Here is a 14271-nt window from a genome sequence, read left to right on the forward strand (position 1 = left end):
ACACAGAGAGGCAGCCAGGTCTGATTTCTGCCCTGTGTTTCTACCTCTATATAATATCACAGCAAAACCACCTTTATTACACAGGCTTTTAAAAGAGAGAGAGAGAGGGAAAATAAAGCTCTTCTCTGAGAATATGAAAGTCTTCACGACCTCTCTCTGACAAACATAGTCATAATAGCAACGTGCTAAATGCTTACTCCATGCCAGACATGCATTTTATAAAAATTATCATTCTGGCTGAGCACGGTGGCTGAGACCCGTAATCCTAGCACTCTGGGAGGCTGAGGCTAGAGGATTGCATGAGGTCAGGTGTTCAAGACCAGCCTGAGCAAGAGCAAGACCCATCTCTACCAAAAATAGAAAAATTAGCTGGGTGTCCTGCCGTATAGTTTCAGCCACTCGGGAAGCTGAGGTAGGAGGATCGCTTGAGCGACTGTGAGGTTGCAGTGAGCTATAATGACGCCACTGTCTAGCCTGGGTGACAGAGTGAGACCCTGTCTCAAAAAAAAAAAAAAAAAAAAAGAAATTATCTCATTCAATTCTCACAAAAACCTATTATGCCCACTTTACAGAAGGGGAAAGTGAGACAGAAAAGCCAAGAAAGGGCCACTGCACCACCAGTAAGTGGAGTCCTGGCAATTTGACTCTAGAACTCCACTCTTAACCCCTCTGCTATCCTGCCTTCTTTTTCATGTTATTTCATTCAAAACAATTTCCTCCCAACAACTCTCACTCCCATATAAGAATTAGAAGACATTTGCCTAAAACTACTTTCCCCTACTAAGGCTATAAGTTCCAAGAGGGCAGGAACTTTGCTCTGTACCTGGCTATATTCCCAACTTCTAAAGCAGTGCCAGGCACAAAGTATGTGCTCAATAAATATGTGTTGAATGAACAAATGGGGACATCTCTGGCTTTCCCAAGAGAATATTATCAGACTGAGGAGTAAACATCATTCATGGCCAATAGGTTTAAGAATTCCCATGGTCTAGTGCAAGTAAGCAAACACAAGCTACTTACCTTTCTCTCCTTTATACTTCTCTATCTTTTCTACAAGTTTAGGTACAATTTTTTTGCAGAGGTCCTTCAGTAATGTCAGATTATCTTCATCTATTTTACCTTGTTTCTCTAGATATGACAGCAAACCTAGAGAGGTCTGCAAGAGAATAAATGGAGTCACATTTATTTGCTACTGCTTATCCATTCACTTGTTAAATATCACTGCATGGCCACTAGGCAACAGGTTTGGCATTGATAGTAAGATACAGTCTGCGCCTTCAAGGAGCTCAACAGTGTAGGGGAAAAGGCATTCCCAAGCAAACCTCTATACAATCTATATTAATGCCAGATACCCAACAGGTACACTGCTTGCTGTATTAACCTCAAAATAACCCAAGGAAGTCGGTACCATTATAATCCCCATTATAAAGATGAAATAACTGAGGCACAGGGAGGTTCCAGTAACCTGCCCGAGGTCACAAAGCCAATAAGTAGCAGAGCCAGTACACCTGATGCCAAAGTCTGTGTTATTAACCACTGAACTATACTGGCTCTAATCACAGCTTTAAGTGATATCAGTGATTAGGGAACCAGCAAAACAGAGCCACCAAAGAAATGAGGAGAAAATGTTTTGAACGGATTTTGAATCTGCCATTTTAAAAGAAAAAAAATTTCTAAAGTCCTCCGAGGGTGGGAATCGCAAATCAGCTAGCATTGCTGTAACACTGAATTACACAAGGGGTGGAGGGCACCACAATCTTTTCAGTGATTAGGGCTTAACAATGTATTAACCTGGCTATGAAAAAATTATATGAACAAACTTACATTGGAGCCCACCGAAAAGAGTAACCAGAAAGTGAGCCCCCGAACACTAACTGCATACATCAGCGTTGGGAGGGTGAGAACCCGGAAGAAGTCTCCAGTCTGCATGTGGAACAGTGTAACGTTTGAAAAGGGACAGTGTGTTGAGGGATGTCGGGAAGAGGCTGGAGTGCAGAGGCTGAGGGAGGGCTCAGTGGAGGCACATGAGGAGTTCGGGCAAGTGGCCCAGAGGTCAAGGGCTGCCAGGGGCAGTTTTAAGGAGAATAGGGATAGGAACAGGTTTGTTTGTAAATAGAAATCTTCGGGGGTAGGCCAGAGGAGAAAATACTGGCAGGAAGATTAAATACTCTGGTTAAAGGGATGACGAAGACCTGGTCTACAGCCAACAGGGACGATGCAGAGGCGGCACTGGGCATTTCTTAACTCTAACTTGGTGGGTTTTGGAGATCCACTGGAAGCGGGTGAAGAAGTGAAGGAAGAGTCAAAGATGACCTCGCATGGTGATACCACTCATTTATTCACCATTCATCTATTCCACACAGCAGGCCCCGCACAAGTAGCACATGGGAGGCATTCTGAAGGGGGACGAGGCTTTCAGTGACAATGTGGGAAAGGGCATTCCAGGCAAAGAGGTCCATATGCAGAAAATGATGAGAAATGGAAATCTGGCTGTTAGGAGGTACTTGGTAGCAGCGAGAATAGTTTCATTGAACTGATGTGGGCTAAAGCCAAACCGGAATGCACTGGAATGTGACCAAGACTTGACTTAGTGGAGAGAAAGAAGTTTAGCAGAAAAGGGAAGGAGGACAATAGAACAGAGCCATGGGTATAGGAAGCATTCATGAAAGTGTGTTTGTGAAGTGTGTGTGTTCAAACAAGGCACCCAAAATGCCAGCCAACTCAGGGAGAGGCCAGAGTTTCAAAGTCTTAACTGATTTCTGTCCTCATTTGATCAAAAAAGAGAGTACAGGCTGGGTGTGGTGTCTCATGCCTGTAATCCTGGCACTCTGGGAGGCCAAGGCAGGAGGATGACTTGAGTTCAGGAGCTCGAGAATACCCTGAGCAAGAAGGAGACGCCATCTCTACAAAAAATAGAAAAATCAGCTTGGTGTGCTGGTGAGTGCCTACACTCCCAGCTACTTGGGAGGCTGAGGCAGAAGGATCGCTTGAGCCCAGCAGTTTGAGGTTGCAGTGAGCTATGAGGACGCCAGTGCACTATAGCCAGGGTGACAGAACAAGGCTCTCTCTCCAAAACAAAAGAAAAAGAGAGAGAGTACAAATTTTTAGGCAATTCCAGACACAGGTAGGAGGACCAACAAGGCAAGGAAGTGTGTGTGTCCACCTGCATCCCCAGCACACCGACAGCCTGGCCAGGGAATAAAGCAGGAGACGAAGATTCACCCAGAGCTGGTCAGCTGGCAGAGGGGAGTCCCCCCGCCCCCAAGCCCTGCACAAGGTTCTGCTATAGGTTATGTGCAAATGAGCTTTCTCTGAACCCAAAACAGAAACTCAAGTCTTGACAACATCCTACCTGGAGAGGGAAAAGGGGCTAGACCTGATCGCAGAAGCAAAGATGGAAACTCATTATACGATGCGCGCGCGCGCACACACACACACACACACACACACACACACACACACACACACACACACACACACACACACACACACCCTTTTAAATAGGGCCTGTACATTGCTCTAGTTTAAAAACACCACTCTGGCAAATACTAGCAGGAAACGTCTGAAAGGTCTCTTGTTTCTTTGCTAAAAGGGTAGTAGGTTTGGGCGTGGTTTCCTGTGCTAATTGCTAAGCTGAGAACGGATTTCCTGACAGTTGTTCAGGTCTCTGGGGATGTGTGCATACTAAGCTATACTGTACTATATTTAAGTTATGCTGCTTAAATTTCTAGGAAAGCTATCAAAGGGGAAGCCAGAACACTCTACAAAGGCAAATGTCATTTTGTCCATACGAATTTGGAACCATGTGAATTTAGAACCTTTCCCTTTCGGCTGAGGGGTGTTCAGTCCTCCAATGGCTGGTAAGTAATTTATCTCTATGACAAAGCCTTTGCAGACAGTGCAGCCTCATTAAGCCCGGGTATGGGAATTCATCTGTGTTGCTCAGAGGTTGTCCTTTGCACACTGCAGCACACTGCCTGATGGCAAAGTCCAGTAGAAATCAGCCTGGATTATCTGAGGCGTGTAACTCAGCCACAATTCTGACATGAAGAATTAGATCTCCTTCACAATAAAGCTCAGATCGTTTGGAATCCAAGAAGGAAGTACAGTTTTCCTCAATCTCACCAAGTACCACCACAGTTTCATGCCACAGCTAAACACGGTGACATTTCCTGTTATTGTTATACTGAGTGAGAAAAACATACAAAATCATCTGGCTGCTTGAGCACAGGCCTTTTATGATTTAAAAGCTAATTTAGCAGAAAGGGGGATGTTTGCAACATTTCTGACCATAGAAATGATTCTATAGCCACAGACGCCTTCGGGAAGAGAGCTGGGACCTGTGTAAGCAGGAGAGAAAAAAGCACATTCCCCGGCTTTTCTTAGAGGAAAACCACCACCGCTGGGTGTCGAGCATATCAGGGGCTCCTTTAGCAAATGACCTTTCTCTCACCCTCCGTAAACACCCCATGTTGTCCAGAGAATAAGGAATTCTGCCCTTGACATACGGAGAGGTGTAACAATCACAAGTGGTATCATGTTCCTTCTCAACCCAGACACTGGAAAATTTGTGAGAGGATGCCCCAGCTTGGGAGAGAACATTATCAGAATCACCTGGAGAGCTTGTCAAACTACAAGAATCTCCTCCAACATTGAGAAATTCTGCATTAAGGGAAAATGGTGTCACTGTAGCAGGTAATTGTTTTGGACCGCTGGAAATGTGAGCACTGAAATTTTGTAGAAGTAGAATATCCCTACAGTGCTTTACAAAAATTATTCTCTAAACCAAAACTCCCCTATTTTGTAATTCCCCAAGAATTCTTGGACCTTTATAAAATGTGTGTGTGTGTGTGTGTGTGTCCATGTGTGTGTGTCATCCCAGAAGCAATGAACACTACAGCACCTCATCTGTGGTCTTGAAATGGCATCTCTCATTAAAAGAAACCAGGGCTTTTTAGAGAAATGACAGACTTTGGGACTGAGCAGAAAGTGTATAAAATGAACCTGGGACATCTTTGCCGGATAGCAAAGAAGCCATCAGAAACTAACAAGGTCATATCAAAATGACTTAGAAACCAAGTTGAAGAGGCTCCCGCTGGGCAAAGATGGGACAATTTGAAATTCAGTAAGGATAATAAATGCCATGGATTAAAACCCCTCATATATGTTTATATCAATCCATGAGTTCAAATTTATATATATTTTATAATGGGTCACCTTCAGAGAATGACAAGAAACCAATCAATTAACTTGAAAACTGGATAAAGAGAAGAAAGAATCAAGAATTTATACATAAGTGGTATCACTGGGTAGCCAAATAGTAGATGGGAGAAAACAAAATGATAGAATTTTAATATCTCCGTTGTGCAATCCCCAAAGAATCAATATATAAAACTGTCGAACATCAATAGTTGCTAAGATCGAAACAGAGACAGCCAGGCATCATGTACTTCCTAATGAAGAAACAGCCCAAGACCACCTACAGTCTTGCCAAAAGGACCTAACCTGAGTCTGACGCCCTCCGGGCCTTGGCTGCCGGTGCGCAGGGAACGCACACGACAGAGAGACATGCTGAGCTCACCAAGAGTGCGCAGTCAGCAAAGCCTAGACTGGGAAAGACTCTATAGACCAGCTACCCTGAGGTTCTTCAACAGATACATTTTGAGACAAAGAAAGATTGGGAGAGGAGAGTTTGGACTATAGATTAAAAGACACTTGACAGAAAATACTGGGCAAAACTAAATTTGGGGTCTAGGAATGCACAGTTAAATGATAAAACCACAAAGAAACGTAATAGGACAATGTGGTTCTGTAAAGTCAGGAGAGTGGTCCCAGGGGGCAGAAGAAGCCGTGACTGAAAGGGGGCTAACCAGAGGCAGGCTGGAGTGGCTGGCAAAGTTCTATTTCTTTTTCTTTTTGTCTATTTCCTTATTTATTTATTTTTTTCTGTCTCTGCTGCTTGAATCAGAATCTTTGTCTCTTTTTCTGTCTTTTTTAAAATTCTATTCCATTTATTTTGAAAACCCTCAACAGAGAAGCATAGCTGGAAAGTTCAGATGGCACATTATAAAATGTCATTTTGCTAAAGCACAAAATTTAATTTCTTGACGTAGGTTGTGGTTTCAAGGGTATTAGCCTTATAGTAATACATGAAGCTATTAATTTGTTTTATGTCATTTTCTGTGCCCATGTTTTGTTGTTTTTCTTAAACAATAAAAATATTTTTTAAAAAAGAAAAAAGTATAAAAAACAAAAACAAGTGTAAAAAACAAAAAGCACAGAACTTCCAGGGGCCATCTAAGGAAGAAAAGTAGTAGATTCTGACAAAGAGCAACAAAATCTATGAGAATGCTTTAAATCCCCCTCCAGTGCTTTACTTCATCCTGCTAATCCCCTTAGTTATTTATGGTAAAATCCCGTAAATACAAAGGGTTCAGGCATCTTTCTCAGAAAGAAAGAAGGGGGAAGATCACATCATCCCATTCATTCATCCATGCTTTCATTGGGATCACCTGAGCACCACTTTGTAACAGACTCTGCAAGGTTCTGGGGCTGCAAGGATGGCTAAGACGCAGTCCCCACCCCCAAGGAGCCTACAGCCAGTCTTTGGGAGAAAGGAAGCCCAAGAGGTAGAATAAGGATGGCCAACTAGAAGAACACAACAGCTGAGATCCCTGAGGGCTCTAAAGAGGAGGGTGGGGAAAAGACTCAAAGGTTTTAGCCAAAACAGTATTAACTTGCTCAGATCTACACCAGGAAACATGCATAATAAATTACTAACATAGTCCTCATTTGATCTACTAGACATAAATCAGTTTTCCACTCCTCAGTGGTTTTACTTTAAGTTTTTTGTCAGGAATGTCAGTTGATCTGGGAGAACTACACATACAGTCTCAGGAGCCTTTGATACTGGCATTCAGAGGTTGGGTAGTAACCCCCTTTAAAAGCAAAAAAAGAAACGAATAAAAAAAAAAAAGCTGGATAGTGAGTTCGTGGCTGTTCACTTTATCACTACATTTCATAACTTCCATACATGTTACATGTATTTTTTTATATTTTCAAACATTCCATAACTTAAAATCTAATAAAAATAGCAGTTGAAAAATACAATTAATGTTTTAGGGTAAAATTTGAAAATCACCCCCTTCTCAAATTAACTACCTTGCTTCTCACAAGTTGTTATTAGAGTCAAAAGAAAAACATAAAGTTTTGAGGCCCAGGAGAGAAACATGCAGCTACTTTCCTGCCTTTAAATATGACGAATAGAGCAATACTAAAAAGAATAATTACATTAATGTTAAAAACATTACTATTAATTCAAAGCATATGAGCAGCCCTTTAAAAAGCACATCCTCAAACTCACATTTGATTTTCACTAAAATCCTACATGGGAGATGCTGCAAAGTCCACTGAAAAGGACGCTCAGGCTCCCTCAGAAACTTCATCCAAACAGACGATGAACAAATAATTTCTACTCTGCCATTGTTTACTGATTCTGCATTTCCTTATTGTGCCCTGAACATTTTTACACTATAAAACACGGTGGATGCCAACAGCAATTAGCATTTACTGCATGGTTGTTACTATGGCAAATGTTGGCCTCATGCTAATACTTCACACACATGATTTCATCTAATCCTCCCAACAGTCCTAAAAGGAAGTAGTATAATTGTCCAGCATTTGACACATAAAAAATAGAGACTCAGGAAGGTTCAATCACTTGCCCCGCATCACCAGGTTAGAAGCAGAATCAGGACTAGAATCTAGACCCATCCAATACCAAAGTCAATGTTCCTAACCTTGTATGACATTGTCTCCCACAAAAAGTAAACCTCCCTGAAAATATTTCTCAGCATCCTCCCAATCATTGATTAGGGCAGTGCAAACATCGACCCCACTCTATGTGACCCACTCACCATTGGGCTTTTGGGAATCGAGTCTCCCAGCAGGAAGATCATGCGCTGTAAGTTCTCTGGGACGATGTCTTCTGACAGTTCATAGAGCAGGTTTCTAAGACATACAACCCAAAATGACAAATAAAGCCTCACACTTGCAGAGGACACCACAGTAAACAAAGTGCTTTCATAAATGCGTCCTGCCATTTGAATGATCAACTCCGTAAGTAGACAATTATTAACTCCATTTTATAGATTCAAAAATGAAAACTCTGAGTTTCTAAGTGACTTATTTAAATTAAGATAATGGCCAGGTGCAGTGGCTCATGACTGTAATCCCAGCACTTTGGGAGACCGAGGTGGAGGATTGCTTGAGCCCAGGAGTTCAAGACCAGCCTGGGCAACATAGAGAGACCCCATCTCTAAAAAAAAAAAATTTTTTAATTAGCCAGGCCTAGTGGCACATGCCTGTCATCCCAGCTATTCAGGAGGCTGAGGAGAGAGGATGGCTTGAGCCCATGAGGTCAAGGCTGTAGTGAGCTATGATTGTGCCACTGAAGCCCAGCGTGGGTGACAGAGCGAGACTCTGTCTCTAAAAATAAATAAATAAATAAATAAATAAAAGATAACACAGCAAGAAGGAGAGGCAGGCCTTCTGATTCCAGCCTAGTGCCATTTTCATCACACTAGGAAGGCACAAAACACAAGCGTGGCTGCCCTCCCATCTCCTGACTCCATTCTGAAGGGAGATTCAGGCTTCCCTGACAGGCCCTCGGTTGAGAGGACCTGATGCCAGCCCACATGCAGTCAGCCACATACTGAAAAAGGAAGGAAACTACCCCAGCTTCTGGATAGTCGTGTCACCTACAACCAGAAGAACTGAATATTTCATTCACGAGCTAGCCAGCTCTGTACGCAAGACCATCCCTCAGATGTTTACCCAGCAGAATGGAAATACGGATTTCTGGAATTCAACATTCCTTTCCCTGACTCAGGGGCAGCTCTGATTCTGGGCTCCAGCTCTAGTGCTAAGGTTCAAAGTGTTCTCATCACCCTGACCATAAAACACCCTTCCAAGGCTCCTCCTCTGGAGTTCTATGATGTGGATACTATGTCAGTGGACAATTTAAAACACTGTCATCTAAGGTCTGGCTCATGATAAGCCCGCTGCCTAAATTTTACCTCTTTGGGCAAAATGCCTATATTTTACCTCTCTGGATTTCCACTCAAAAATGTATAAAAATCTGTAACTAGATATGCCATCAAATGGCATCCCTCCCTACGCTAGAAACACAACTCCTTTTTCATCTTGCTTATTTAGCTCCAAGTATATATTGCTTTCTTCTGGAGATCCCTGGACAGGGGTAGACACACCAGTGACTTCCAGGAGGAAGGACTGTCTGCGAGCGCTGAGGCTGGTAACCAGGAAAAGTGCGGGCTCTGCGACACGGAGTGGGCTCCGTTGCTAGTGAGAAGCAAACAAAGGGACACCACCTCCAGGCCCAGAGCTGGCTCTTGAAGCTCTGCTGATCTCCCAGCTCATTCTGAGGCTGAAAAATCTCCTGGTTTAGAGTTTCCTGTTTATCATCCAAGGAGGCAGATAAGAAAAAGATCTTACTTCCAGCTTCCTTTCAAAGCCCCAGTGGCCAGAATGAACGTGAGATGCCCTCATCATAGACCCATCCTTACCTAAACAGAGAGACCTTCCTTTGGGTGGGCAGCAAACTCTCCACTTGCCCTTTGGTGTAGTTGAGGTGCTTCAGCAGTGATTTCCAGTCGAGGATATAAAGGAGTTCCGCGAGGAAGAAACAGTCTTCCTCACTCAGCAGCTCGGCTGCCAAGAGAAGATCAAAGATATCCAAGGCCGACCTGCACGTCTCCAACTTCTTGGGGGAGACAAAGTCCCGGCAGAGAAACTTCAGTTGCTCCACATCCTTGGCTCCCAGTTCTGAATCAATCATCAGAAGCCTCTCTCGAAAGTTCACTTTACAGTTTTTATCTGAACTGGAACTCAGACCTTGAGATGCCATGGCCATTCTGAAAGAGACAGAGACGTGAGGCAGGGCATTAGACAGCGAAGACACACAGCACCCCGGCTTCCCAGGCCCTCCCGCAATCCCAGCCTCCTCTCTTCTAGGCATCAGACTTTCCTAGAAGTTCTGAAAAATAAAAATTACTGTGAGACTACTTCAGAAACCAACAGCCCAGAAAACTCCACTCCAACACTTGCAAGTTACGTTAGAAGGTTTGGAGAAGTTTTTATTGGAACTCAATTTACCCTGATCTCTCCCAAATCAAAATGTCACCAGTAGGAAATAAGAGAGAGGAGGAAATAGTGCAATTTCTCTCACACCTGGTGTCCTGACTGGAACTCTCAAACCCAAAGTTCATTACTACCAAATGGCAGAAATAGCACTTGGATGTATACGTTTACGTTTTAGAGACATAGCAATCTGGGGGGTTATCCTTCTGAAGGATCTACCAACGCAAGGACAACGAGGTGCTGTAGCAGTAGAAGGGAAGTGTCACACAACTAGCTCCATTTTGCTCTGGCCCCTGCAGCAACAGCCTTTAGGTTAAAATCTTCTGCTTAGCTCTGCACAGAGGCTAGAAGAAAGGTGACAATCGTCCCTTTTCCAAAACTAACTCCCAGGGACATAAGAAAAGTACACACATGAGTAACTTCCTCAGACCCTCACTGACACCCAGATGTCTGCGGTCCTTGGTTACTTTTTGCAACCCAATCCCTCTTTCCCCTTCCCTTACGATAAAAAAGAGCCTAAAGTTCATACTAACTGGTGGTTCTTTAGACATTAGTGCACCATTCTCTCGATTTGCTGGCTCTCTGAATAAAAGTCACTTTCCCTGCCCTAACACCTTGTCTCTCGACTTATTGGCTGTCCTGCAGCGGGTGGTATAAGTTTGAAATTGGCAAGACCCAGCCAGGAGTAGCTGCTCACTGCCAGCTGACCCCATTCTGGGGAATTCTTGGGCAAGTCCCTAGCAGCTGCTGGGGCCATTTGTTTCCCGGACTTCCCTTCATTCCTCTGGAAGGCACGACTGCCCCAGCCTATATCCGTTGGAGCGAAGAACGGACAAACCTCTGTGAGTCAACAGACTTGATTTGGAATTTGTAGGGCAAGTCACTCTGGTGTGTAAAACCAGGAACTCCCTTCCCCTCCATTTGGGCTTTTCCTTGGAATAAGCCACTCTGTTCTTGTTTTTGCTAGGGTATGCAGTTGCAGAGAAGAATAGTTGTTGGACTCTTACCCAATGTGTGAACAAGCTCATTTCCATTTGTTTGATTTGGTACCCTCCGGGCTTTTGTTTGAAAACTCTTGAATTTCTCTTTGTAGTGAGTGTTTATCTGAATTGCTGTATGGCATATAAATGTAGTGTCAATTAGAAAATTCAAAGGCATGCGGGGTTTTCTAGGACTCCACCTGGCTACATATCATGGCCCATTCTTGTGCACATGTTTAGATTGATGAGCAAATTACATCAAGGAAAATTCAGAGCTCCAATGGTCAATCTGCCACTGTAAAGGTAAAATGTACAGGCTGTTAAGCTGTCTCTATTTTCTTCTCTGCCTACTTTGAATCTGTTGTCACATTCTACTTTTGTTGAGATGAAACTCACTGTTTATGGTATTACTAATTCAAGGTTACTTGGAAATCTTGGTTTCCTATACAATTCAGCCAGTTCTGGCTAAAATATCAACATTGAAAACTCGTTTGAAACTGAAGAAAACAAAGGAGTAAAAGAGGCTTTTTTAAACTTAAATTGTGCACTGGGCATGGTGGCTCACACCTATAATCCTAGCACTGCGGGAGGCCAAGGCAGGAAGATCACTTGAGATCAGGAATTTGAGACCAGCTTGAGCAAGAGCAAGACCCTGTCTCTAAAATAAATAAATATATAAAAAAACTTATGTTGCCATGGAAACTGCTTTACCCTAAACTTTGGTCCACAGCCTTCATTAGATTATCTATTAGGGTAAATAAAGTTTAGCCATGTGAAAAATTCCAACTTTTCAGATATAATTTGGACCCAAGAATCTTTTGCAAACTGGTGAGTTTATATTGTTATCTCATGACTAGACTTCAGAGGTAAAAACAATTAGATCTTTGTGGGCATATGTGTATGTGTGCTTAGATATGTTTATGTGTCTGTACATGCATTATGTTATATGTTTTGTCCACTTGGTACCACATTGGCTTATAAATAAAGGCAAGCTCATAAATTTAGTAAATAAGCCAAAATGCTTTGAAGGTTCATATGACTTTAATAATCTTTAATAAATAAAGCTAGTTTTTAAATTATTGACTAAAAAACATTAAAATGTCTTCAAATGGTCAGCATATGTTTTTGCCTGGGTTTACTCATTTTTATGTTTCACCTTTATTAGATGTTTTAAGGTATCAGGGTTGAAACAAAGTTTATAAAACTATAGACCCAGCCAAAACCAAAAATGATCATTGTTTGTGTGACTTTTGAAAAGTAAGACTAATTTAATATCATTGGTTTAATAAAAACAGCTGAATCTTCTGAGCTACTGGCAAAATACCCATATATTTAACTTTAAGGTACATACTTAGACAAATATTTAATATTCGCCCACAGGCTATAAAAGGAGAACAACTTAAAATGAAGACTAGCTTTTTCTAATACCTCAGTTTTCGTAAGGAATCTAACCTGCTAAAAATGAATAAATTGAGTAAATTTAAAATGGGATTAATACTGAGGTGAACTTTTCATGTAATTTGGAATCTTAAGGTTTTATTAAATAAAATAGTAAATATTCTTTAAATGTCTGGATCATTTCCAATTAACAGAAAAATTATAAGGAAACATGTTTTCCAAAACTTATAAAATGGCTCTCATCTAAAAATACTGATATATGACAGACAATTCCTGATTTCCTGCTTCTTAGGTTTTCACTAAAATTTAAAGTCACTAAAAATAAGAATTCTGTTTTTTGGGTTTTTTTGGTTTTTTTTTTTGAGACAAAGTCTCCCTCTGTCACCCAGGCTAGAGTGCAGTGGCGTCGTCACAGCTCACTGCAGCCTCAAACTCCTGGGCTCAAGCCATTCTCCTGCCTCGACCTCCCAAGTAGCTGGGACTACAGGCATGTGCCATGATGCCCAGCTAATTTTTCTTTTTTTGGTAGAGACAGAGTCTCACTCTTGCTCAGGCTGGTCTCCAACTCCCAACCTCAAGTGATCCTCCCACTTTGGCCTCCCAGAGTGCTAGCATTACAGGTGTGAGCCACACCAAGAATTCTATTTTTATATTTTAGTCAATATATGAGATTCTATAGATAAAGTATACCAAAGAATAACATGCTTTTAATGAGAAAAATTATATAGAGACATAAAATATGTTCTCATTAAAAATAATTTGGCTATTCAGAGGTTATTTAAAGGTTGATTCAAAATATAGATTTAAGGCTGGTTGAGTATGGTGGCCTATGCCTGTGATACTAGCACTCTGGGAGGCTAAGGCAGGAGGATTGCTAGAGCTTAGGAATTTGAGGTTGCAGTGAGCTGTGATGGTGCTACTGCACTCTAGCCTAGACAACAGAGTGAGACCTTGTCTCCAAAATATATAGATAGATAGATAGATTTAAGGAAAAATAAAAACAAGATAGAAAGGAACCAGTAAAGTAGGAGAGAGAGATGTGAGAAAAGTTATAGATATAAAAATCTATTTTTAGTAAGAAAGATTAAACAGAAAAATAAAAAAATAAATGTGTATAAAAAAAGAACTCCTATGGTAAAATTTTGTCCTAAAATAAATGAGTGGTTATTTAAGAAAGGGGAAATTTAGGACAAAACAAAAAGTCCAAGTATGTTGTAGATGCTCTATGTAATTTATGATGAGGCTCATAAAAGAAAATTTATGAAGAAATTTTATATGAGATCAAATTGTCTGCAATTACAAAGAAAAATTTTGGGTGAAAACAACAATGTTTTCTTAAAGTATTAATTTGCTCTTAATGAAATTACATGACATATTGATTTCAATTCTATAAGCTGTTTCCTTTTTTTTTAATTTCAGCGTATTAAGGGGGTACAAATGTTTAGGTTACATATATTGCCTTTGCCCCACCCGAGCCAGAGCTTCAAGCTTCAAGCATATCCATCCCCATGATGGTGCGCACCGCACCCATTAGGTATGAATATACCCATCACCTCCTCCCCACTCCCACCTGTCCCACACCTAAAGAATGTTACTACTATATGTGCACATAAGTGTTGATCATTTAATACCAATTTGATAGTGAGTACACGTGGCGCTTGTTTTCCATACTTGTGTTAATTAGTAGCATGGGCTGCAGCTCTATCCAGGATAATACAAAAGGGGCTAGATCACC

At 41.6% G+C, this 14271-nt stretch overlaps 1 protein-coding gene across 2 annotated transcripts in view; it reads right to left on the reverse strand.

The window, feature by feature from the left end:
- Nucleotides 1-14271, reverse strand: part of CASP10 (caspase 10) — a 37738-nt gene that overhangs the window by 17556 nt on the left and 5911 nt on the right. For both annotated transcript variants that reach the window (XM_045559751.1, XM_045559750.1), the window contains exons 2-4: nt 9585-9932; nt 7917-8010; nt 1021-1156 (exon numbers count right to left, since the gene is read on the reverse strand). In XM_045559751.1, coding sequence (XP_045415707.1) covers nt 1021-1156; nt 7917-8010; nt 9585-9931 — 577 coding nt within the window. In that variant the 5' untranslated portion in view covers nt 9932. The remainder of the gene's footprint in view (nt 1-1020; nt 1157-7916; nt 8011-9584; nt 9933-14271) is intronic.

The sequence above is a fragment of the Lemur catta genome, chromosome 8, assembly GCF_020740605.2.
Source record: "Lemur catta isolate mLemCat1 chromosome 8, mLemCat1.pri, whole genome shotgun sequence".
NCBI lineage: Eukaryota > Metazoa > Chordata > Mammalia > Primates > Lemuridae > Lemur > Lemur catta.